Here is a 27,660-nt window from a genome sequence, read left to right as displayed (position 1 = left end):
CCTGAAATGTCAGAATCATTTCTCGAACAACTTTACGATCATCTTCTTCTAAACCACCCACGACACGTGATTATTACAGGTGATTTCAACCTTCCAGATATTAAGTGGGATAAATTAGTTTACGGGCAATCTAAATCGAGTGATGTTATTTTAGACACAATGTTAGCTCTGAACCTTGATCAAATTGTCTGTGAACCTACGCGCAACAGTGCTGTCTTGGACTTATTCTTTGTAAGTGATGTGTTTTTAAATGGTGTTATTAGTACTGAACCTGGTATGTCGGATCACAGCTTATTGTTTTTTTCTTGGTCTTATCGGAGGTCCGCAGGGCATTCGAGTACTCATTCAGTGTGCATTAATGACTTTGACCGCGCTGATGATACATCTATCACAGATTACTTAGACACTGCACTAAACCGCACTACACATGATGATGTAAATGCCTTGTGGGCACAATTTAAAAAGGCAGTCTTATTCTCAATTGAACAATATGTCCCATTCCGGAAGGTACGTAAGAACCGTAAAGACCCATGGATCTCTTGGGAGATTATCCATATTAAACGTAGACTCAAGCGACTTAGAAAGCGTAGAGACGTAACACCTGAGAACTTTAATGAACTTAAAAGAAATTTGGCAACTAAAGTAAATGAAACGCGGACATATTACTATCAAGTCACTCTCCCTGCATTCATTAGAGATGATCCTGCTAAATTTTGGAGCTTTCTGGGTCAAGGCAATGAAACGATAAATAAAATTAAACTGAACGGGAATATCGAAACTGATGGCTTTATAATATCGCAGGCTTTTAATATATATTTTCAGAGCGTTTTTTCACCGTCAAGCACTTACGTACCCCAACCCGCTTTGCTTGATGATATGGACATTCCTATCGTCACAAGGGAAGGTGTCTTAATTATGTTAAGGAACTTGAGCACCAGAAAGAGTATAGGACCAGATCAAATCCCAAATACATTTTTACAGCGCTATTCTATACAGATAAACGATTTCTTGGCAAAGGTCTTTAATGCATCCTTGCGTAGTTGCGAACTTCCGGACGACTGGAAAATTGCACGTGTAATCCCCATATTTAAAAAAGGTGATAGGTCAATAATTTCTAATTATAGGCCAATTTCTTTAACTTCTGTCTGTTGCAAGGTACTAGAGCATATTGTGGCTCACAATATCCAGTGCTTTTTAGCAGATAATAACGTCTTATCTCCTTACCAACACGGCTTTCGGAAGGGAATGTCCACGACGACACAACTGGTAACACCTATTCACGACTTTTTAGCAGCTCTAGATCGTTCTGGGCAAATTGATATACTTCTGTTGGATTTTTCTAAAGCATTTGATAAGGTTCCGCACTGTAAATTACTTCGAAAATTAAACAACCTAGGATTGCTGCTATATCTTATCAAATGGGTTGAAGCATATTTAACTAATAGAAAGCAGTTTGTTGAAATCAAATCTACTGTATCTAGCATGCTCAGCGTTACATCCGGTGTTCCCCAGGGGAGTGTTTTGGGGCCATTATTATTTCTTATATATGTAAATGATTTAGTGCAAGTAATCCCTGACTCGGTGTCTATTAAACTTTTTGCGGACGATTGTATTGTGCTTAAAGAAATAACCTGCCATGAAGATCATAAGCTATTACAGCGAACTCTCAGCCACATTGAATGCTGGTGCACAGAATGGGACATGGAACTAAACGTTAACAAAACAGTGTTATTAAATTTAACGCGGAAAACTAATCCTAGCGTGTTCACTTACACTATCCATGGCTCTCACATTCAAGCAGTAACTCAATATAAGTATTTAGGGATTACTCTTTCTAGTGATATGACATGGGGAGCGCACATTTCTACAATTTGCGCAACAGCTTTTCGCAAACTATGTTTTTTAAAAAGGAAGCTTACAAAGGCAACGGTGAATGTTAAACTTCAAGCATACAATGCCCTTGTCCGACCTAAATTGGAGTATGCATCCGCTGTATGGGATCCCCACACAAAGAAGGATATACACTGCTTGCAACGCCTGCAAAGGAAAGCAATCAGATTTATATTTAATGAATATAAAAAGCTGGATTCTCCAACTAAGCTCATGATTGCGCATAACATTCCCACCCTAGCTGCGCGCAGAAAAATCAGTCGACTAAAACTCTTGCATAATATTTTATCTGGAAAAATAAATATATCGGTACCCCCATATTTAAAGTCCACCGCAAAAAGACCAACACGTAACACTCACAAACACTCCCTACGAACAATTTTTGCCAGAACAGAGGCTTTTAAGCAGAGTTTTTTCCCACGCACTGTTTCGGACTGGAACAGTCTACCTGAGTTTGTTTGTCAGGCTGAAAATTTTGACGAAGCCCTTGAACTACACCTGTCTTAAATATCAACGTAGCCAAACTGTTAGTTCTGGTGCAAGTACTGTTGTAAATTATTGATGTGCTGTTCTTTTTACGTGTATGTATGACAAACACCGTCCCAGTGAAACCGATGTATTATATTGTCGTACAAATGTTGTTGGAATTTATTTCTGTGCTGTTCTTTTCCCATTTCATTGTAATTCCACTCCAGCTTGGGCCACATTGGCCTGCAGTATTGTGAAATAAATAAATAAATAAATAAAAACTTGAAGGTGCGGTGAGAAATGTATGAGGCTGGCATGATGTAAGGTTCCCGATTGAGTGATGAGTACTAATACAACTTGTGATACAGTAATAGGGTGACCACCCTGGTGGAGAGCAAGATTACCACCAGAGCAGGATTGGCCACCCTGGTGCAGTACTTGGCCACAACCTCCTATATGAATACAACAATCAAATGCCGGCCCTCAGTCCCCAGCAGGTCCCAAGCAACTGACCACAGCGGCAGCGAGACCTGTGGTGCAGCAGAGGGTGCAAAGGATCTCTGGGTCCGGACAGGCCACCAGTGAAATCTGAACCTGGCAACATTTAACGCTAGAACGTTATCTAGTGAGGCGAGTCTAGCAGTGCTATTGGAGGAATTAGCAGGCAGTAAGTGGGATATAATAGGGCTCAGTGAAGTTAGGAGGCCAAAAGAAGCATATACAGTGCTAAACAGCGGGCACATCCTGTGCTACCGGGGCTTAGCGGAGAGACGAGAACTAGGAGTCGGATTCCTGATTAATAAGAATATAGCTGGTAACATACAGGAATTCTATAGCATTAACGAAAGGGTGGCAGGTCTTGTTGTGAAACTTAATAAGAGGTACAAATTTAAGGTCGTACAGGTCTACACGCCTACATCCAGTCATGATGACCAGCAAGTTGAAAGCTTCTATGAAGACGTGGAATCGGCGATGGGTAAAGTAAAAACAAAATATACTATACTGATGGGCAACTTCAATGCCAGGGTAGGCAAGAAGCAGGCTGGAGACAAGTCAATGGGGGAATATGGCATAGGTTATAGGAATAGCAGGGGAGAGTTATTAGTAGACTTTGCAGAACGGGTAAATTTGCGGATAAACAATACCTTCTTCTGCAAGCGGGATAACTGAAAGTGGACGTGGAGGAGCCCGAATGGTGAGACTAGAAATGAAATAGACTTCATACTCTGCACAAACCCAGGCATCATACAAGATGTGGTTGTGCTCGGCAAGTTGCGCTGCAGTGACCATAGGATGGTAAGATCTCGAATTAGCCTAGACCTGAGAAGGGAACGGAAGAAACTGGTACATAAGAAGCCGATCAATGAGTTAGCGGTAAGAGGGAAAATAGAGGAATTCCAGATCAAGCTACAGAACAGGTATTCGGCTTTAACTCAGGAAGAGGACCTTAGTGTTGAAGCAATGAATGACAATCTTCTGAGCATCATTAAGGAGTGTGCAATAGAAGTCGGTGGTAACTTCCATTGCACATTTTATCAAATGTGGAGAACCTAAGATCTGACCGAACCAAAAGGGCGCCGCCGCCCCTTTGTTGTTTTGTCTGTCCGTCTGAATTGCGATATAGTCCGGTGGAGTGAATTCTGAGTCAAAAATCGAATTGTGTAGCCATGTTTCCGTGATGGAAACAACGTGAGGACAGTATGAGTGAATAAGAGACAAGGCAGAAAACTTATTGGTGATATTTTGTGCATTAATATTGAGTAAACAAAGCCAATCAAGTGATGTGGAAGCTGGTCAAAGATGCAATGATGATCATACAGTATGGCTGCTGGCATCGACACGATTGGTAACTAAAGGCACAGATGAGGAGCGAAAAAAATTACTGGAAGATTTCTCCATTGAGTTAGACGCGTGATCCCAGTGATAGCGAATAAAGACATGATCATAGCATATTTATACAACAAAACCTTTGTCGCAAAATAAATGTCGCTCCAACAGAGATGTCCATAATAGACAAACATAATTTCTCCAGAAGCTGTCATTGGGCACAGGTAGCGCAAGGATCTGGTTGCACTGACACAATGACTTCACTGCTGCTGAATTAGGAATACTGCATATGCGGTGATGGTAGCTATATGGACTTGTTGACAGGTCATCTTGTAAGTTGTCGTAGTGCAGGCAGAATGACACGGACATAGCAGGCACATGAGACAACACCCAGCGCTGGACAACCAGCTGCCAAAAGCTGTTGCTGTTTACGTATGCCGTGTTTCTTCGCATTGAACTTCAGAAACTGCCGTTAGGCACTCCATACAAATTTAAACATCAAAACGTTTTTCAATGACAAAAGTTGCGTATTATTTGCTCCTAATAAAGAAAGGTTGATATTATTAAAATCTACGTGTTTGGTTCATTACATTAAAAGAATTATGCGGTGAGTGCTACAAAACTTGGCAACAAGCAACCCTGGGCATTGCACCAGTCACATTGTTGAAATTGCAATCATGTGAAATGGCCACTCTAAAAATGGCAGTGCAACACGTGCGACTGGACTGATTTTCGTCATACCAGTTGCAGCATGTGAAACAGCCTTAATGCAATTTTTAGAGGGCTCATCATGTCACACGACTGCGATTTTAACAATGTGGCTGGTAACAAGGAGAAGCTGTTTATACAACTCGCCCATCTAGGTTGGGGCGAGTTGTACAACCTCACCTTTACTGTTGCATATCATGTGCACGGCAGTCTTTTTTTTTTTTTTTTCGCTTGATGGATTGTGTAAGCTCTTCTAGAAGCATTGTTTGTGTTGGTGGCCCTGTGTGATCAGATGAGGAAAGCTTGCTATTGGGCGAGTTTTTTGTATAAGATGCTAAGAACCGTACCTAAAAACAATAACAAAAACATTTCAAGAAACGGGACAAGAAATGAATGAATGAATATAACTTTATTTGAATCGGCTCTTTGTCCCTCCATGAGATGCTTCAGGAAGATACAAGCACATTGTATTTTTGTTTTTGTGCTTAGCATCAGATGATAAGCACCAACTTTTGAACCTTGCAATGTGAGTCACGAAACAGGCACCCATTCATTTCCAAGAAAGCACTTGCATGAAGTCATTTGGCATAGAACGACGGCATTGCTTTTTTACAGCGAAGCTGTATATGGCTAGCCAATTCGTCTGTCTGCCTGTTGCCTGTACAGTGCGATCTTATGCGCATGCACAAAAAAAGGAAAGAGAAAGAGAGGTGCACGATTGGCTGCGTCAGTAGTGACGTCATTGCGGTCCATCATAGTCGAGTGCAGGCACTGCAGTTTCTCTCGAGCGCCATAATGGGTAGGCCATGCAGCATGTGCGCTCCTGCAGAGCAGGCAGCTTTCGATCAGCGACATCGCGAGCAGAACCGGGAATGAGCTAGCCTACAGCATGCCAATGCTGCGGCCTGGGCGTAAAAATGCGATCGTGCAACCAAACGCAAGCAGCAACTGTGCACCGAGGATCCAGCAGCCTACCAAGCCGTCGTTTAAGGAACCGTTGGGATTAACCCAGTGATAAACACTGGAGCCGCAAATTTCAGCTTCACTGGTTAATCATCTGTACGGAGTGCTTGAGTGGTGATTTTCTTTTTCTTTCCTTTCGTGCACAGCTGCTCTGCAGCTGGGATTTGTATTCATATTGCTGTGATATGGTTAGGTGCATCCTCCGTAGTGCTCAAGTTTAATTATTCTGCGCATTTTAACGTTTACTGAATCTGTCATGCAATGACCGGTTCTCGCCTTTGCAGAATTGGCAGTTATTTGATCCGATAATTGATTTAGCAAAGTTAACCCAGCTGCAGTGCTAAAAAAAGTTGAATAAAAGATTATGTCATCGATTTACTCATCCAGAGAGAAGCACACATTCACTAGCTCTAGATAAGATTGTGAAATTTTTTGTTTCTATAGCATGGAAATTATGAGTGATAAGCAAATTAATTTACACCGCTCTACGAAGTATCATTAACACTACCTGTGTTAAAATTATCTGTGCCGTCCACGCAAGCAGGCACAGTAAGCCACGGGCAACTAGTGCAAACGTTCAAACTCTAAACACTAGCATTCACGGCCTTCAGGCTTCCCTACTTTCATTAGCGATTAACGTCAATCCGTATCAAACATTTAGACTATACTTGGGATAAGGATAGAAAAAGTCAATTACAAATGGAAATTACCATATAGCAGCACTTGGTCTGAATTTACTTCTATCTGGATGGAGGTAGTCCGCAATCGAAAGTGCTCCTTTGACAGCGGTATGAATCACCTTCATCGATTAGTGTGCTCACCTGACTTCATGACAAACAAACTGCAAATTGTGCATTGGCAGCAGCCAGTGATGATTCCAGCTGTTCCAGCTCGTCATCCGATTTTAAGCAGCCAGACCAAATGCCATTATGTTTTAAATCCTGCAAGTGCCTTGTCAGAATGGATGCCTGGGCATCAACAGTATCACTTATTTGCACTAAGTTAATAAACAAATGAACAAAATGCATGTGGGGCAAAGGAAACGAGTCCTGCCCGAGAACGTTGTCTCAAACCAAGCAAAAGGGGGGAGGGGAGAGAAAGAAAAGACTGTTTCGCATGTGATCACTGAAGGTAGCGGCGAAGGAATGCAGGGCGGCAGAAGAAAGGAAACGTGGGTAGAGATTGAGAAACAGCTAAATAGAGAACAAATAGGGGTGTATGCGGTTACAGAAACGTACTTTAGAGACTCGGAAGCGCCACCAGTGGTTGAGAATTATGTTTGGGAAGGGTGCAACAGAACTAAATTGGAAAGAAAGGGACGGGGAGTCGGAATGCTCATCCCTCAGGGAGCTAAATGGAAAAGAGTAAATTCAAAATGTCAAGAGCATCTTTGGTTAACATGTACAATGAGTGGAAAGAAAACGTGGCTAGGCGTAACTTACTGTGGACCAGAAGTAATTGCAGAGAGAAGAATCAAGGGTTAGTGGAATGTCTAAGTGCCGATATTAAGGGTTTCAGGAATGGTGCCAAAATTATGACATATGAATTATGAATTAGGTGACATGAATGCCCATGTACAGGATTTAGATGGCTATACCGACAATAACGGGAAGTCAATGCTAGACCTTTGCGAGCAACATAACCTCGTTATCGTGAATACAGGGCCGAAGTGTGATGGGCAGACCACGTGAAAAGTGGCAAACAGGCAATCGATCATTGATTACTGTCTGACGACAGAAGGGATACACGATAAGTTGAGAGAAAGGGTCACTGGCGGGAAGGGGAGCTGGTGCTAACAAATTTTAACTGGAAGAAAGCCCAAGAGAAAATTTCTAAGCGCACAGCCATGGGTTTTCGTTAGTTAGGTTTGTTAGGTTTCCGTTAAGCTGATTAATGAACTAGGACCAATAAGTAAGGGAGCTCAGTAAAAAAAAACATTAAAAGATAGACGAATACCAGACAGCTGGTGACAAAGTAGAATGAATTTAATTTCCAAAGGTAAGGGGGAAAAAGGTAGAATTCATTCGTATAGACCACTGATTATTGTACCAGTAATACACAGGTTAGCAATGCAGGCAATTAAAGCAGCAAGCATGGGCAGAGAATAATGGCATTTTGGGAGAACTTCAGAATGGCTTAGGTAGCTGGATGACAACTTATTTGTCCTTACTCAGTGTACTCAGTGTATCCAGAGTAGAAAGGAGACCATTATATGTGGCCTTTTTGAAATTACAGGAGCACATGACAATGTAGACCGCAACATTTTATGAGATATTCTGGTAGGGGAAGGTTTAGGCGACGACTGTATACAGCTTTTGAGAGAGATTTACCTAGAAAACACCATTTGCATTGAATGAGAAGGGAAGAGGAGCGAGGAGAAAGTTGATTTCAACAAGGGACTGAGGCAGAGGTGCCGTTTATCCACACTGCTGTTTATGATGTACACGGTGAGGATGGAAAGGACGCTAGAAGGAAGTAATATCGGGTTTAATCTCTCATACAAACAGACGGATACAGTAGTAGAGCAGAAGCTTCTAGGTTTGTTTTATGCCAACGACATAGTGCTACTAATTAAGAAGCAAAGTGATATGCAACGTCTGGCTAATACCTGTAGACAGGAGGGCGATACATTAGGTCTGAAATTTAGCATTAAAATATCAGGTGTTATGGCATTCAATGAAAACACTGAACAGACAGTGGCAATACAGGGCCAGGAAATACCTAGGGTAAAAGAATATAAATGCTTTGGTACATGGATAAAGGAAGGCAATGGAAACACAGGAAAAAACAATAGCAATAAAGGGGAAGAGAAATGCAGCCATTGTTCTGTATCGGCCAGGCGGTCTGATGAGATTGTACCGAGAATGACGTGTGCCTGACCGGCATGCAGCGTTATCTATAAAAGTACGCTGCTGCCTTGAATAAAGGGCTTTTTGCGTTGCTGCCACCGAAGCGTCTGTCTGCTGCTTAGAATAGAACATCTGGCGACGAGGATGGGATCCGGCGCGCAGCAAACCACCGCCGGCCAGCAGCAGTCACGAGGCTGAACCACCTACGGTGCAAGCCGACACAGAGCCCTTGCAGCCACGACTTCATCGACTGGAGCAGCGCAAGAACGTCAAGAAGCAAGGCGTCATGGAGCCCTTGCATGGACTTCAGCGGCTGGCTGGAGCAAGCGAACAAGAACCGACACTACGGACAAGGCACATCAAGGAACACGACTGGGCAGATAAGTGAAATTTGCTCATTATGGCAGAAGCCGGACGTGGTCCGAAGCTCGGCAGAATGACAGAATATGACCAAAAAATCATGCGCTCGTATTTTGAACGCTTCGAGAACTACGTAGACATAAATGATGTCCCTGCAAACAAGAAACTCAAGTTGTTTCTGAACGTACTCGGTGCACAAGCGTATGAAGAGCTAAAGAAGATAACTGTTCCTCATTTGCCTTCTCAGAAGACTTTCGAGGAAATTAAACAGCTTCTGGAAGCTCATTTCAGTCCAGCTCACTCAATTATCGCAGAGCGCTGTAAATTTAATCGCCGAATGCAGCAAGAAAATGAAAGTGTCAAGGATTTCATCACTGAACTGAAGCATCTCGCAAGAGATTGCAATTACGGCACGTTCTTAAATGATGCCTTAAGGGACAGACTAGTGGCTGGTTTGCGTGACGAGGAAACGCAACGGGCTCTTTTTGCACAGGCTGACTTGACGTTCGAACTGGCGTGCAAAACAGCACTAGAAAAAGAGCTAGCTGCGCAACAGGCGAAGCAAATGCATGAGTTTGACAGAAAACCGTGCAGCGTCAGCGTCATTCAGGGCGAACGTCACCGTGATAAGCAAAAGAAATCGACAGCGGTTGCATGGTCGAAAGATAAGCGAGAGGGAGAGCAACGAAGTGCGTGCAGGCATTGCAGAAAGCGTCATGCGGGAGAAAAATGTTGGTATCATAAACACACCTGCAGAAATTGTAAGAAAAAAGGGCATTTGCAAGCCGTTTGCAAAAGAGGAGAAAAAGCTGTCAGATACGTTGACACCACGGACGACAAATCTGAAGACTTGAATTGTCACTCTGTGTTCTACTCGGGCAAAAGTTCAAGGGGCTATAGCGTCGACCTAAACATTGAAGGGAAGACTGTTTCGCTGATAATTGACACCGGTGCAGCGGTCACGATCGTACCAGAGCAGTTGTATAAGCAGTATTTCTCGCATGTCAGATGTGTGGAATCAAAGGTGTCGTTGCGCACCTACACAGGGGAAAAGCTAAAGGTACTTGGAACAGCAAACGTATTAGTAAAACAGGAAGGAAGCGAGATCTCTTTGCCCATAGTGGTAGTGCAGGGAAACGGAACGCATATGCCCGCTCTCATGGGAAGAGACTGGCTGGAAAAACTGCAGATAAACTGGAAAGCAGTATACAGTCTGTCCACGGATAAGACACCGGAGCAGAGGGTAGAAGCTTTACGGAAGAAGTATCCCGAGGTTTTCAAGAGCACCCCAGGTGTCGTCAAAAACTTCGAAGCTCGCATCTTTGTTAAGGAAAGGGCTCAACCAGTATTCTCAAAAGCACGGCCAATACCGTTTGCCAATACCGTTGTTGAAGTAGCAAAGGAGTTGGAAAAGCTCGAGCAAGCTGGAATACTAAAGAGGGTCACGAAAAGTGACTGGGCAACGCCTCTGGTGGTGGTCGCGAAGAAAGGCGGCGCAGGATTAAGGTTATGCGGCGACTACAAGGTCACGGTTAATCCTGTTCTAAAAACAGACTATTACCCATTGCCATTGCCGGAAGATTTGTACTCCATGCTCACGGGAGGCAAAATCTTTTGCGTCTCGGATCTATCGCAAGCCTATCAACAAGTGCCGCTTGCTGAGGAAAGCAAAGCGTTGCTAACGGTGAACACTCATCTCGGACGAAAAAACCAGTCAAAAATACAAAGGACAAGAGGAGAAGTTCACATCACAACGACTGGTCCAGTCGTGATGTGAACTTCTCCTCTTGTCCTTTGTATTTTTGACTGGTTTTTTTCGTTCAAGTATGTACCAACTGGCCCAGATTTCAACTCATCTCAGATTATTTCAGTATCAGCGCCTTCCATTTGGTATCTCTAGCGCACCCGCTATCTTTCAGTCTTTAATGGACGAAGTCTTAAAAGGGATTCCAAAAGTGGGTTGCTATATCGACGACGTCATCGTCGTAGGCGACAACATAGACGACTGTCACAGCACCATATTACCCTAAAACAACAGAAGTGTGAATTTTCCAAACCATCCGTTGTTTATCTGAGACACAAAGTGACATCAGATGGCATTTTTCCAACCGCAACAAAGATAAAGGCAATCACGGAAGCACCTCAGCCAAGCAACGTAACTGAACTGCGAGCCTTCTTGGGCCTGCTGAATTTCTATGCAAAATTCATCAAAGATTTAGCTACAGTAGCTGCACCAATATATGACTTGCTCAAAAAGGACACGACTTGGGTGTGGACGGACGCATGCTCAAGATCATTCGCGGAAGCCAAGCAGCGCCTCATCGACAGTCAAGTTCTAACTTTTTACGACGGGGAAAAGCCAATCGGGTTAAGCTGCGACGCGTCAGCCTACGGTCTTGGGGCCATTATTTTTCACGTCATGCCCGATGGCTCAGAAAGACCCATCGCATTTGCCTCCAGAACATTAAGTGCAGCGGAGCGCAACTATGCGCAAGGCGAGAAGGAAGCCCTGGCCCTGATTTTTGGTCTAAGCAGGTTTCATAGATACTTATATGGGTGCAAATTCACGCTGTATACAGACCACCAACCGCTGTTGGGGATCTTGGCATCGGATAAATCAATTCCTTCTTTGGCTGCAGCCAGGATTCAGCGTTGGGCTATCACCTTAGCAGCTTATCAGTACACACTGCGCTACAGAAACGGCAAAAACATGGAAGTTGCCAACGCACTTTCAAGGCTTCCACTTTTGGTCAAGCGTAAAGACGACACTGAAGAATGTCTTGCAGTGTTTGAGGCAACGCCTCTCACTGCGAGCCAAGTTGCTGCTGCGACCAAAAGGGACCGCCTTCTTTCCAAGGTCGTGCTGTTCACCTTATCTGGCTGGCCCGCGCACTACGATGATAAATATCAGCCCTTTTGCATTCGTCGAAACGAACTATCGTACGAGCAAGGCTGTGTCACGTGGGGCCAGCGAGTGATCATTCTGGACGAACTTAAAGAAGCAGTATTAACATTGCTGCATGAAGAGCACCCTGGAATGCAACGAATGAAAATGCTTGCTAGGTCGTATGTTTGGTGGCCATCGATTGGCAAGAACATTGAAGACACTGTCCGTCGATGTACAGTGTGCCAAACGACCACGCCTGCGAAGGCACCAGGACCATTGCATCCATGGACTTATCCAACCCGCGTTTGGCAGAGAGTCCATGTCGATTTCGCCATGAAGGATGGTTCCAACTTGTTCCTTCTAGTAGACTTACTCAAAGTGGATAGAAGCAAAATGCCTCCGCACTACAACGACGTCAAAAATAATCAACTGTCTCAAGGAGATATTTGCAGCATACGGCTACCTGGATGAACTGATCAGCGACAACGGACCTCAGTTTACTGCGCAGGAGTTTGCCAATTTCACCTCTTCTCACAGGATTCGACACACACGTATGCCACCATACCATGCTTCATCGAACGGGGCAGCAGAAAGGCTAGTCCAAACGACAAAAGCCACTCTACTCAAGCAAGTGCTTCACGGTAACCTAACAGGTCAAAACAGAACTCTGCATCAACGACTTAACGACTTCTTGCTTGCATACAGGAACACCCCGAATTCCGTAACAGGAAGAACGCCAGCTGAGCTGTTCCTGAAACGACAACCTCGAGTGACGCTTCCACTCCTAAAGCCAAGTTTTCTGCAGGATATGCGCAGCCGTCAAGACAGAGACACCACCCATCGCAACGAGAGCCGAGGAAGGGACCCGCAGATGGAAGCCGGTGACACAGTTCTCGTCAAGACTACGAGAGGGGAAACCCTGTCATGGGAGGAAGCTGTCGTAGTGCAACGCGTAAGCGACTCTACTTTTGTAGTCGAAGTCGGTGACCATTTTCGTTTTGTACATATCGACCACTTGAGAGCCAGCTGGATTACGGGACCAAAGACTTCATTCCGTCCGGACGTCACAAAAGAAGCGCATCTTGAGTCCACTCCACGTGCCCATATTCAACGAGATTTTCTACCAACACCCTCCGAAGAAAATGCCCCTGCTGACTCCATGATTGGTGCTCCTACTGCGGACCAGCTTGAGGATGTTCGCTTAGATGACTCCACTTCAACTAAGGAACCGGCATCGCAGCCTGAGGCAAGACACTCAGCAGCGCAGCCTGCAAGTATCACCCCATCAACCATGGCATCACCTGAAGAGGTCCATCTGCGAAGAAGTAATTGCAAAAGGCGTCCTCCTGATCGCTATCAAGCCTCCAACTTTGAACGCGGAAAGAAACGCGTGTAGCTTTAACTAAGGAGGAAGGAATGTTCTGTATCGGCCAGGCGGTCTGATAAGATTGTACTGAGAATGACGTGTGCCTGACCGGCATGCAGCGTTATCTATAAAAGTACGCTGCTGCCTTGAATAAAGGGCTTTTTGCGTTGATGCCACCGAAGCGTCTGTCTGCTGCTTAGAATAGAACAGCCATAATGAAACATGAAGTGCTATGAGAATTCAATGGGAACAAGGTGCTCAAGGGTATGTGGAAAAGTGTAGTGGTTCCAGGATTTACTTTAGGAAATGTGGATGTTTACTTGAAAGCAGGGGTGCAATCAGGACTCGATGGCAACCAAAGGTCAGTGGGACGCCTCACAATGGGTGCTCGCGGGAAGACGACAAATGAAGCTGTGCAGGGTGATATTGGCTGGACAAGTTTCAAAGTGAGGAAAGCTTGCAGTAAAATTGATTATGAAGAACCACTGAGGAATATGGAAGAAAGTAAATGGTCTGGGAGAGTGTTCAGGTATTTGTACAGGAAAAACACTGATTCACAGTGGACAAAAAGAACTGGGAAGCATGCCAGCAAGTATGCGACTGGTATAGCGAGCAACATGGCAACCAAGAATGTCAACCAAGAATGTCAAGCGGAAAGTCAGAGAGGCTGAAATAACCTCATATGTGGCGGCCATGGAAATGATGAGTTTAACGGCACAAGGGCCAATTGTGGCCAAAGAGGGTCAGAACAATGTTATTAATGCTGTGAGAAGGTGCTATGTATGGTGGTTTATGTAGCATGGCTGTAAAGGGGCCTAAAATTACCGTAAAATGTCTAAAAACTATGGAATAAAAGTATGGGAATGTACATATTGAGGCAGTATTTGGAGATAAACGAGATGAGAAGAGTGCCTGTGAATGGTCATGCAATAGTCTCAGTTGGTGTATATTTATGGAAGGCTATATCACTGGGCCTCCAGAATAGTCATACACCTGCTGAAGCAGGTGCAGTGAGACCAGCGACAACTATGATATGACAGCAATCCCTCCCTTCCATGTAAACAAGAGGGCTGCAAACCTATAATTAGTTAGTAGCCCTATGTAGATATAATTTTCATTGTGCCAACACCACTGAAGAATGCCATCAGTGTGGTTGTCTTAAAAAGTGGTTCTGTTCCAAGGAATAACGCAGGATGTAGTGGAATACACTTGTCGCAAATTTGGGGAACATACTTCTTTCTGTGAGTTTCTAAGTGCTTACATTCTATTAGGACCAATACTACAGTGAGCATTTCCCCACATGTGCAGCAGGTGGGGGGGGTCATCACCTGTACGAAGGCAGGGTTCGTACAGGCTTTGAAGGCACAAATTCAAGTGTTTTTAAGGACTTTCAAGGCCCACAGAAGTTTTTTTTCAAGGACTCACTTCAATACTCAATTTAGTACCGTTTATAGTAAAACAACTTTTTTTAAACACGCTGCAACAAATTTATTGAACACTAAGAAAAAGACGCACTTACAGACTAGACTTTAATACTAAACTAAGACAGGTCGTAACAAGCGTTCATGAAAGCTCCTGAAGCTTTGCGATTATTGTCTGCAAGTTGTCTGCTGAAGCTGTCAGATCAGCATCAGTTGCTTCAAGTTTTGCTTTCTTTCGCTTTAAGGTATCAATTTCTTCCTCAACAAGGCACCTCTTTGACTCCTTTGCTTCTTTGCTTCTTCAAGTTGCTCCTTCTTCTGCGCCTCCAGACATGCAATCCAATCTTTGTACTCGTCATGGCTAAGCCACGATCACTGGAAATTGCACTTCCCAGACATTGCGCGCACACACAATTACGTCCACGTCCAGCGCGTGCCACAATACACGTGCTCTGAATAAGCCAACGGGAGGCGATTAACAAGCGGTACGAGGATGGCAACTATAAAAAGTGCGCGACCGCAGCTAACAAAAAAACCCAACCCAACAATATGACAATATGGAGAACAAACGCCCGAACCGGACTAGATTTTCTTGACTTAGATCAGGAGGCAACCCACGCTTTCTATGTGGCCAGTTGATCAACGGACAATCGCTGAACGGCGCCAATGACTATCATCACGGAATTTAAGGGTTTTTCAGGCACCACTAAATATTTCAAGGTTTTCAAGGCCTTGCAAATCACATTATCAAATTCAAGGGTTTCCGAGGTTTTCAAGGACCCATGCGAATCCTGGAAGGCAAGAATGCGTCCCAAGTGTGTGTCCTATACTCAATCAGGTGATTGCCACATCCGTTTGCTTTGGTTTCTTTCCAGTGACACAGTACAGTGACTGTCGGGGCTTTGCCAAGTATAGTTTATCTTGCGTTTCTTTGTCCCACTGTTGTTGCCAGCATTCTTTCAACTTCATATGCAGGAAAGGTTTTAGGTCGAGGACTGGGACTGCTACATTGCTGCCCATGGCTTCAGGGGGGACTAATATTGCATTACGGTCAGCGAGCACATTGCCTTCAATGCATCTATGTCCTGGCACTCAACATAGTGTTATGTGGCGGTAAGAACCATTGAGAAATACTATGCCACCTGCCGCGATTAACAAAACCCATATGCCGCTGACAATTCAGGCATGTGTTCAGGCATTTGAGATATACTAAGTGGACTTGAACTGACTTTACCGACATGCCACGCGCTGACTTTTTAGGGAGAGCCCCCCACCCCCCAAAAAAATTGTTGCACTAGAGCAAGAGAAAAACTGAAAAAGTGATGAGAAGGTTTGAAGTAGCATGCAAACAACAAAAAAAGGAATAACGTAGCCACAAAACTTGCAAAGTTCAATACAGATTTTCATCAAGGAAAAAAAGAAAGGCGTGGTTTACGTCTCGTTATTTCTTCTACATTTGCACTTACATTCGCTTTTGCGGGTTTCCGCTTGTACTCATGTACAGTTTGCCTAGCCGAGTTCACGGCCGTATGCACACGTGCGATTCCGGTACTACAACGGCAGAACCGTTTAGAAATCGTTCTATACTGAGTTACCCCATCCCAATCAGGAAAACACATTTATCGTGCATAAACCAAATAATTAATAAAGGGAAAATCAGACATCCACCCATTCACAGCAATTGCTGAAAGGGTACCCAAACGGGTTCCTCAAAAGAAAAGCCCGAGTTGAAGAAAAATTCGTCCTGGTCCGGGACTCGAACCCGGGACCACCGCCTTTCCAGGGCAGCTGCTCTACCATCTGAGCTAACCAAGCGGCTGGTAGATGGCAGGGCAAAGTCGAATTTGTCGACAACACACGAAGCAAAGGCAAGTGTTTGACGTAGTAGTTCTGCGGAAACCCGTAAAGTGGAGAAAAGTAATTTACGGGTTTCCGCAGAACTACTACGTCATAAATCAAATAAGTTTTTAGGCATGTAGGGCCCTCTGTGATGCACTTGTTGGCGATAAGGTAGCCTTGCCGGATACGGGATTATATGATTGAGCTATGTGGAATGCTGGGTTGCCATAGTCAAAGGTTCGAATCCTTCTATAGGCTTTTTTTTTTTTTAATTTGACGATGGTGAGCTTGAAATTCCCCTCCTCCAGTGCACTACATTTACAGTTATGGAGTGACGCCTGACACTGGCAAAAGATGCTGAGAGCGCGTGGGGCTGTACTAATTCAGGTACAACCAAATTAGGAAGGCCCACTAAGCTTCAACAAAGACAGTCCCTCATCGGAACAAGAATTGGCCTCCCTGGTGCAGTATTCGGCCACTACCTCCCGAATGATTCCTACAATTAGCCCATGGTGCTCAGACCCTGGCAGCTGCAGAGCACCTGACCAACGCAGCGGTTAGACCTGTAACGCAGCAGAGGGAGCTAAGAACCTCTAGGTCTGGACAGGCCACCAATGGAAACTGACTATGTCGATCTTTAATAGCCGAACTCTGTCAGGTGAGGCTAGCTTAGCAGGACTCCTTGAGGAACTATTAGACATTGCTTGGGATATCATTGGCCTTAGTGAATTTAGAAGAACTGGTGAGGCTTATACATTGCTGAATAACGGACATGTCCTCTGCTATAGAGGTCTCCTAGATAAGAAGCAATACGGCGTAGGATTCCTAATCCATAAGGACATGGTGGGCAACACTGACGAATTCTACAGCACTAATGAGGGTAGCTGTAGACATAATCAAACATAATAAGAGGTATAGATTAAAGGTAGTACAAGCCTGCACTCCAACATCCAGTCACAAAGATGAGAAAGTAGATCAGTTTTATGAAGATGTTGAATTAGCGATGACAAAAGTGCAAACTCAGTATACTGCAGTAATGGGTGACTTCAATGCAAAAGTGGGGAAAAGGCAGGCTGGTGGACAAGCAATTGGCAACTACGGTGTCGATTCTAGGAATGCTAGAGGAGACATGCTGGTAGAATTCGCAGAAAGGAATAAGCTTCGAATAATGAACACGTTTTTCAGGAAGCATAGCAACAAAAAGTGGGCCTGGAAAAGCCCTAATGGTGAAACAAGAAATGAAATCGACTTCATAGTTTCAACTGACCCCAGCATAGTGCAGGATGTAGAAGTGATAGGTGGGGTAAAGTGCAGTGATCATAGGTTAATGAGAGCTAGGATTCACCTCAATTTGAAGACAGAAAGAACAAAATTGGTCAAGAATAAACAGGTCAACCTTGAGGCAGTAAGGGTAAAAGCAGACAAATTCAGGCTGGTACTTGCAAACAAATATGCAGCCTTAGAACAGAGAGATGATGATGACATAGAGCTAATGAATGAAACCGTAACTAGGTTGGCTTCAGAGGCAGCAATTGAAGTGGGAGGCAAGGCACCAAAACAACCAGTAGGCAAGCTCTCCCAAATAACAAAGGACCTATAATAAAGAAACAAAAAAAAAGAGAGTGTCCAACTGAAGAGATAAGACAGAACTGTCAAAACTGATCAACAAGGCGAAAATAAGTGATATTTGAAACTATAACGTGAGAAAGACTGAGGAAGCCGTAAAAAATGGACGCAGCCTGAAATCAGAAAGAAACTTGGCATAGGACAAACCAAGATGTATGCACTGAAAGATAAGCAGGATAATATCATCAGCAATCTCGAAAGTATACTAAAAGCAATGGAAGAATTCTATACTGACCTGTACAGTACCCAGAGGAGTCAAGATACCTCCAGAAACAGTAATGAACAGGATAGAGAAACTCCTCTTATAACTAGTGATGAGGTCAGATGGGCCTTGCAAGACATGAAACGAGGAAGAGCAGCAAGAGAAGGTAGAATAACAGTCGATTTACTCAAAGATGGAGGAGACATAATGCTTGGAAAACTGGCGTTTTTTTATAAGAAGTATCTATCGACTAAAGGTTCCCAGAAAACTGGAAGAATGCAATCATACTAATCCACACAAAGGGAGATGTTAAAGAATTGAAAAATTCATAGAAGAATAAAAATGGGCTGGGTCACATAGGGCAGAGATTGTCAGCTCCTGACTGGAAGCTTACCATTATCATTGAAAAGGAAGGTCTACAATCAGTGCATTTTATCGGTGCTGACATATGGGGCAGAGACTTGGAGACTGCCAATGAAGCTTGAGAACAAGCTAAAGACCATGCAAAGAGTAATGGAAAGAAGATTGCTAGGCATAACATTAAGAGACAGAAAGAGAGCGGTTTGGATCAGAGAGCAAACGGATATAGTCAATATTCTAATTGGCATTAAGAGAAAAAGATGGAGCTGAGCAGGTCATGTAATGTGCCGGTTAGATAACGGTTGGACCATTAGGGTTACAGAATGGGTACCAAGAGAAGGGAAACACAGTAGAGGACAGCAGAAGACTCGGTGGAGCGATGAAATTAGAAAATTCGTGGGCGCTAGTTGGAATTGGTTGGCGCAGGACAGGGGTGATTGGAGATCGCAGGGAGAGGCCTTCGTCCTGCAGTGGACATAAAATAGGGTGATGATGAATCCATTCCTGGGAAAAACAACGGTGTTGTCACAAAAGGGATGTCAAGGAAAAGCACTTGTCAGGTGGCAAGCTTGTTCCCTCAACACTATCCGATGCAATTTCTACTGCAAAGTAACGGTTAATGGTTTACACCTTTGAAATTTATTCCTATATCCATGCTCTTTTTCTCACAGGTATTTCTGCATAGGCTTGGTGGGGTGGTGAAAAATTGCGTCTATATTTTCCTGCTGCACTTTCAGTAACCATATTGACTCAATTCTAACACCTCCTCGATTGTAATGCATACCCGATTTCCTGACTGAGAAAAAGAAACGAAAAAACACAAAAAAAAAACCTCAACTGTAACGTGCACGTGTTTGCCGTAACCTAAAGAAAATCCTTTACAGCACTGCACACTTCATTCTTTCATACTGAAATACAGCTGCTTTCTCTCATTTGAAAGACAGATTTACTTCCAATGCACAAAAGTTGCAATCAATAAAGATGTAGCAGTTTTGCCCAAAAAGACAAAGCATCGTTACGATAGTAAATTAGTAGACAGCTATATGAAGTAAGGATAGTAGTTTTATCGGCCGCAGGAACTTGTGAACATTCGCTTACTAACTAAATTAACAAGCATGGTGTCACACATGCACAAGCAAACATGAACAGGTCTCACTCGATGACCGCGGAAACTCTCTATCAATACGCTGGAGTGAGGAAATCGGGTAGCAGGAGCGAGTGAATTGACCTTTGTGCAGCCTCTCGCTTCAATGTGAACTAAGTGACGAGACCACAGAGAAGTGTGCCTAGACGCATAGTCTTTGTCCCCATCGCAGATTGCTTTAAAGATACTTTTTTTAAAGCATACCTACTGAATGAGCATAAATACAACACAAGGCAATTAACTTACAACAAAGGCAAGATTCGCACCAATTATGGCATACAAAAGCAGGCATTCATAATTGCAGATTTTCTGAATCATCACCCTGGTTTACTCACTATAATAAATGAATCACCGTCCCTAAGCACTTAAAAAAAAAGCGAACATCTATTTGCTGTCGCTTCAGGTATGACTGTTCATTCTTTTGTACACAAATCGCATTCCGTATTTCTGTTACATATTTCATGTACTTTTCATTTTTTCGTGTATGTATCCACTTTGTGTACCATGCTCTCCCTGTGTGCTTGAGTGTTTTGTGCATTGGGAACGGGTCAGGGAAGGGGACTGGCACTTAGTCAGGCATTTGTGCCTTTTTGTAAGCCTCTTTGACAGAGATTATCTGTATTTTTTCTGTCAAAATAAACATTCATTCATTCAAGATAGCAGCCGCCATACGCAACAGCTGCCGGAGTAGAATGCCTATCCTTCTGCTTGCACCCATCCTGCACCCAAGTTTTGGGAACTCTGAACGCCCATGGAGCTCTAGTGATGCGGCCTGATTTCCGTTCATCTCCACACATGTAATCACTTTCCTTTTAATTGCGGCATCAGGATGAACTCGGCGTGCCGTGACAGTCGGTCCTTATATGCTGATAGAGCAAATGCAGAAAACAGAAAGACAGATGGTGGACTAACCTTAGCACACATGGAGCAGCCTACAGCAGCAAGGCTTGAAGTGCATACAAGGCGGCCATTTAGAAATTCCGATTGCAAAATGGTAACGCAGATTTAGGGTCGTACTCGATGCTAATGTGGACGCAATTCTTGGACCCGTTATATTGGAAAAAAAGTGTGTGTTAGAATCGAGTAAACACTATATGTGAAACCTATGCGAGCTCACAGCTATGTCTTCTCTTGAAATTCGCAAGCTGTACAGCAAAAGCCATGTCCAGGAACTGTTCTTGCCTAAGCAGCCGTTTTGCTACTGGAAACATGAGTTGGATAACCTGCTTGTTTGGGCTATGAAGCTGCACTAGAGTTATTGTCGGCGGTCGAAAAATCAGCAATCAACAGCAGCAGCAGGTCACTACAATGAAAACAAGATGTCTTTGCTCGTATTCTTTTTGAGCCTCGATTATTTCTTAACATTTAGCTTGAGCGTTCATAAAAGGCTGTTCATCGCATCAAAGGAATAAATACACCTCATGTGCAGATGCCACTGCTGACGGCGACACTCACCCCTTTGGCCGATGCAGCCAGTTGTGTAAGAGTCGCCTCGAATTTGGCCATTAGACACGGCATTGATCCTGCAGAAGCAAAAATTAACGGCAGACCGCAACAGCACTGTTCTACTCAGCAACGAGGAAAGACTTACATGAACAGGGATAATGTGCTCATGACGCCGCAGACATGGAAAGCATGGCTGAAATCAGCATTGGAGGGGTAGTGTGCTGCCACATCGATAATAATCCACCAGCCAATGAAGAACTTGATGCACATGCAAAATAATAAGCAAGACGAATGTGACACAAAAATAATCAGGTATAAAGTCATGTTTCGAAAAGTAGCAGCGCTAAACGGACAAGGACAGAGGCAAAGACGAACACGACACTGGCGCTTCTTTGTTATTATCCGCGTAATACTGTTACTTTTCGAATCATGAATTACTCCCAACTCGCCCCTTCTAGTACAAAGTCATCGGGCTAGGCGGTGCTTGAGCACAATGCAAGACAATGCCTGTCCTCTGTATGGTAACCCAAGCACTTTGAGGCTTGGAATAGTAGAAGCAAGCAACTGACTGCATATTTCATTTTTGAATGTGGGCACGCTTGTGGCTACTTGTAGCAAAAAGGTCACGGCATTTATGATAGAGACATGTGCCTCAAATTTGTTTAATAGTCCTCCCTCTATTTAATCGCCCTATGGCTTGACACACAAGGTATGAATCCAAGCTAAGCTTTGAACAGAAAAGAACACCAGGTGACCCGTTATTAAACAGCCAAGAGAGAAGCATTTTATTGTGGAAAATATTGTCCTTGACAACTGAGATGACAACCACCAGGAAAAAAAAGGTGTACTGCACTGTACATATGGTGGCTGCAAACATTTATAAAAACCTGGCATTCACTACCTTCAGACGTCATCATTAGAGACCGGATCATAGGCAAGTGCAACAAGGCGACACCCTATTTATGCAGGGGCAGGAAGTGTTTCTATTAGTGACTTCATATTGCACATAAATTACCATTTCTGTCCTTTGTGCCTATGTTTGCTTTTGGCACCTCAAAATGCTTTTTTGGGGTGCTCATCATGTTTCAAAAGCACAATTGGTTACTTCTTTCTACAGGACCTGGCACCACTGATAGATGCTGTTATGGGAATGCACCTAGCAATGCGACATAGCAAATAAGCATGGACATGACCAGAGGTGGGGGACACACTTGTCCAGGGAAGAGGTTGGGAGGAGGGAAAGCTGTAGCATTCTGTTGCACAGAAATTTCAAGGTGGAGGGGTGAGGCAGGTGCCCAGTGTGCTTCCCCCATCCATTTTGGGTTTGAGTACACTCAGAGACCCACGAGAATTAACAAACCTGATGTGCCTTTTAGAGTTATTATATCTGAAGTGACACTTGGCAGATATTACTTGAATTTTATTTACAAGAGCATCCTGACTCCCTAGAAATTGACCATCTATTTGCTGTTAAAAACACAGAAGTGTTAGATTTTTTAAATGTTATCTGTGACAAACAATTGTATGTTTTTCCTACTGATGCCAGAGAGCTCTTTCAATCATTACCTCATGGCAAACTACTGATCAAACTTTTTATTTCAAGTGGACTTACACTCAATGGAATGGAAAGCCTTATCCTGAGAAAAAAAGAATTTGTATTAGCACCTATTCTGAACAGTGGTTATTGTCTAAATTAGACAAAGCAATGTCTGGTTATTTGGAAAGCAAGAAGTGGCAAAAACCTTTACGTATGTTGATGACTACGTAATTTTTCTTGACAAGTACTCAGGTGTGACGCAGATGCAGGCTTTCAATGTTTGTGCATCACTTAAGAGTTCTTCAAGCCCCTTGAATTGACATATGAGCAACCTACAAACAGCACCATCAAATTCCTTGATATTCAGCTAGTATTCACCCAGACCATGCATGTTGGTGCTACAACCACATAGCAATAAGTCCACCCTGACCTATGTTATTGCCCATTTCAAACTTGTAAAATAGAGGGAATGTATGTTTTCTGAATGCAGTCCAGCCCTCATCAAATGGATGCTAGTTTTCATTTATCAATCTACACGATTGTCACAAGCAAGGTACATGTGCAGTGTTCCACTGCAAATTTCTGCTCCATAAGTCATGCACACCGGGTGATAGTCATGGGCTCACACCATCTGACAGACACCAAAAAAGTGGCTGTCATTCTGTACATTCATAAGCTGATGATGATGTTGCATGTGGTTTTGTAGCACAAGGGCCAATGATGGCCAAAGAGTGCCAAGAAATGGTATGATGTAATCGATGGTGCGGTCAGGGACAAGAGATGCTTCTGACATGGCTGTAAAGTGGCCAAAAATTACTCGATGTAAACTGCATAAAATATACTGTGTGTGTGTATGTATATATATATATATACACACACATATATGTTAGAACTATGGAAATGATAAGTGAGGTGTGCTATGAATGTAAAAAGTAAGCTATGAAGGGAGATAAACTAAAAGACATTAAAAGTATGGGGTTTTACGTGCCAAAACCACTTTCTGATTATGAGGCACGCCGTAGTGGAGGACTCCGGAAATTTCGACCACCTGGGGTTCTTTAACGTGCACCTAAATCTAAGTACACGGGTGTTTTCGCATTTCGCCCCCATCGAAATGCGGCTGCCACGGCCGGGATTCAATCCCACGACCTCCCATGCTCAGCAGCCTAACACCATAGCCACTGAGCAACCACGGCGGATACTAAAAGACATCAGAACCATATTAGCACTACTGATGTAGATGTAGATATAGCACTTTTAATTTCTGTTTCACAAGTACGTTCACGGACATAGGCCATCACCAATAACTCTACAAGTCTCTCCTCTCCATTCACATCATGAAGATTCAACAACCAGCTTTCTTTCACACACATCTATGGTAAAACAGATGCTTTTAATTAATCTGCCCTTCCACGTGTCATCCACTTGTCGAATGACCTTCCCAATATCCTGGTAGCTGAAGCTAACACAGAAAAATTCTGTGATGAGATAAACACGCATTTGTTACTTTAACTTCTTGTCTGCTTTGCTTCCTGTCTGCATTTTTTGCCTCTTTTGCTCTGAGAATTTTCGACTTTGTGTAAACTTCATTCTTCATTGTGTCATTATTAACAAAATGTTCACATGATTTGTACGATTGTATGCTCCTTAACCATGTAAAATTTTGAAACTCCCGTTACCCAATGCCCATTCTTCAGGTTTGTAAGGTATTTTGAATAAATATGTAAACATTATTATTATTATTATTATTGACATTATTAATATGTAAACAACATTGATATGAGTTCCGATGGTGCTAGGAAAACGATATTTCAAAGAATTTTTGTGGCAAGCGGATGTATGAATGCGGCTGAAACCTTCACGAGAGTAACAGAAACTACGAAAACTACTCTTGATCTCTTTATAACGAACTATAGTCCTTTCTTAGTAACTAGTGCAGTCTTAAACTGTCCTCTCAGTGACCACATGCCAATAGTCATGTTTATCCACACAAGAGCAAACGATACCGAAAAAGATAACACTGAAAAAACATTTCAGACAATAAACGAGCACACATTAACTGCCTTTCAGGATGCCTTGAGACAAGTATCTTGGAAGGAGGTTTTTCAACAAAACGAGGCAGAGCCAGCATACAACATCTTCTTAAAGAAATTCTCAGCTGTTTATGCGCAACATTTCATACATAAGAAAAGAAACCAGAAAGCTTATCGGAAACCTTGGATGAACAAAGAGCTTCTAAAAATAATAAAGAAAAGAGATAAGCTTTATGCCAGGTTCCTAAAATCTCGGAACAGCGAGGATCTAAAATCCTTCAAAGTTTTTAGAAACAAATTAAATAAAGAGCTAAGAAATGCAAGAAATCGCTATTATTTACGTACTTTTTCTTCATGCGAGGGACAAACAGAGAAGATGTGGAACAAGTTAAGGGGGGACACGGGTCTTTAGACCCAAAATATCATAAAAAAACGAATTTTGGAAAATAGCATTTCTCTAATCTACATCTACTATTCTCCCTATCTGCCAAGTTTCAAATCTCGTAAGGTCATATTTCAGCCGTATGAACAATTTAAAAACAGATGGGGCACCTGATTTTTCGCGTGTGTCGACGCGAAAACGACACACATTCAATGACGCCGCGCTCGCGTACTAGTGCCTTGAGGGCGGCCATCTTGGTCTCGTTTGAAAGAACGCGGTTTCGGCTTCAAATATCGCGCGCTGCCGCTTCGTTAGGCTTGCTGGTTCAATACAAAAACCGGCGGCAAAAATAGATGAAACGCGCGTTCTCATTCGCTGTCGCATGCACGTGACGAGATAACGCCACGTGATTGGCTGGGCGCACTCCCGAGCTGTCTGCTAGTTGCAGCAGAGGCGCACGCGAGACGCCATGTTCGATGCGATCGTTGTGTGAGTACGCGCGACGATGCCTCCTCCGCTCCGAAAGTTTGACTCTAAGCACAAGTATGGAAAGAAAAGGAAGAAGTCCATGCTCAACAACTTCAAAAAACGCCCCACCGCGTCGCAAGTGGTTGAGGACGAGCCACCAACGGCGTCAAGCGACGGAACTGATGGAGCCGACCGAGTGCTAGGCCTAGGTGGTGCGACAACGAGTAGGTGCGACGAAAACGCCAGCCGCGTCCGTCGTGACACCGTTATGCTGACGCCTTCAGATTTGGAGGTAATCGACATGAGATCCGACGAGAAACTACAAGAGCTCGCGTCAACCGCAGCAGTGAGCCGTAAGTCGGAGATCTTGTCCGCTGGCGATGTCGCGGCCGGCCCGCTCGACGACACAGTTTTCACCGTGGTGTGCCTGGAATCGGTGAACGCACTGCTGGAGCATATGAATTGTAATACATGCGGCGGTAGCACGAAAATCAGCCGGAAGGAGCGCGAATATGGCCTTGCAGTAAGTCTGGTGCTCATATGCTCGAAATGCGGCGACAAAGCGTCAGCGTGGAGCTCGCCGCGTGTGAATGGGACTCAGAAAGTGAATCCGTTTACCGTCAATATTCTGGCTGCGCGCGCAATGCAAAGCACCGGCAATCGGCAAACTGCGTTCAATGATATTTTCGCAACAATGAATATATCGCACCGCGGGCTGCATACGAAAACGTGGCAGGGGTACGTCAAAACGAAGTTGACGCCCGCCGCGACCCGGGCAGCTGAGACGCTTACAACAGAATGCGCGAAGTCGGTCCGGCAGCTTTACAGCCAATTAAACTTCGGCAACCCGGGCAACGTCACTGTATCGTACGACGGGTCTTGGATGACTCGCGGGCACAGTTCGCACATCGGTGTCGGCGCCGTCATTGAACTTTTTACGGGACTTGTCCTGGACTACGTTGTGCTGAGCAACTTTTGTGCCGGTTGTCAGCGTGGACCAAAAGTTGGTGACCCTTCATACGAAGAATGGAAAGCCAGTCATCAGTGTCAAAAAAATACGGATAAGAAGGCTGGTGAAATGGAGGTGGAGGCTGGCCTCATTTTATTCAAAAGATCGCTGGAAAAGCACAGCCTAATATACACAACTGTGCTGTCGGACGGTGACAGCCGCACTTTCTTGGCCCTAAAGGAGGCCAAAGTATATGGCTTTATAGAAGTTGACAAAGAGGATTGTGTCAACCATGTCCATAAGAGGATGGGGACAGCACTACGTAATGCCCTGTCAAAGCACAAGGGGCCTGGCTCAGAGCCACTTGGTGGAAGAGGAAGGTTGACTGGAGATTTGGTGAACAAATTGAGCTCTTATTATGGATGGGCTCTGAAGTCCCACACTGGTGACATTGAAGCCATAGAGAAGGCTGTGATGGCAAGCTACTATCATGTAACATCAAATGACGTCATCTCGAATCATAGCCTTTGTCCAGAAGGTCCCGATTCCTGGTGCCGGCAAAATGCTGCAAAGGCCAAAGGCCAACCTGTGCCGAAGCACCGCTACAATTTACCTGCTCATGTAAGCAAGGCATTACTGCCAATCTACCAACGGCTCTCTGACAAGATGCTGCTTGAACGTTGCCAGCGAGGCAAAACACAGAACAACAATGAAAGCCTGCACTCGCTAATATGGGCGCTCGCACCGAAGGAGCAGCACGCATCACTCTTCAGCGTTGAGGCTGCAGTGGCGGAAGCAGTCATGAAATTCAATGCTGGCTGCAGGAGAACCTCGGCAAGCATTTTGCAAGAACTCTCGATGAACCCTGGTGAAAAGTGTATGCAGCGCATGGAGGAAAAAGACCGGCGCCGATCAGCCGCATCTGAACACAAGCG

At 44.0% G+C, this 27,660-nt stretch overlaps 1 protein-coding gene across 6 annotated transcripts in view; it reads right to left on the bottom strand.

The window, feature by feature from the left end:
• Nucleotides 1–27,660, bottom strand: part of LOC135896277 (transmembrane protein 50A) — a 251,652-nt gene that overhangs the window by 162,542 nt on the left and 61,450 nt on the right. For all 6 annotated transcript variants that reach the window (XM_065424637.1, XM_065424635.1, XM_065424639.1 and 3 more), the window contains 2 exons: nucleotides 21,502–21,614; nucleotides 21,366–21,433 (listed from right to left, as the gene is read on the bottom strand). In XM_065424637.1, coding sequence (XP_065280709.1) covers nucleotides 21,366–21,433; nucleotides 21,502–21,524 — 91 coding nt within the window. In that variant the 5' untranslated portion in view covers nucleotides 21,525–21,614. The remainder of the gene's footprint in view (nucleotides 1–21,365; nucleotides 21,434–21,501; nucleotides 21,615–27,660) is intronic.

Source organism: Dermacentor albipictus, chromosome 4 (genome assembly GCF_038994185.2).
Source record: "Dermacentor albipictus isolate Rhodes 1998 colony chromosome 4, USDA_Dalb.pri_finalv2, whole genome shotgun sequence".
Classification (NCBI taxonomy): domain Eukaryota; kingdom Metazoa; phylum Arthropoda; class Arachnida; order Ixodida; family Ixodidae; genus Dermacentor; species Dermacentor albipictus.
The sequence above is the reverse complement of the archived record's forward strand: the minus strand, read 5'-3'. Positions and strand labels throughout refer to the sequence as shown.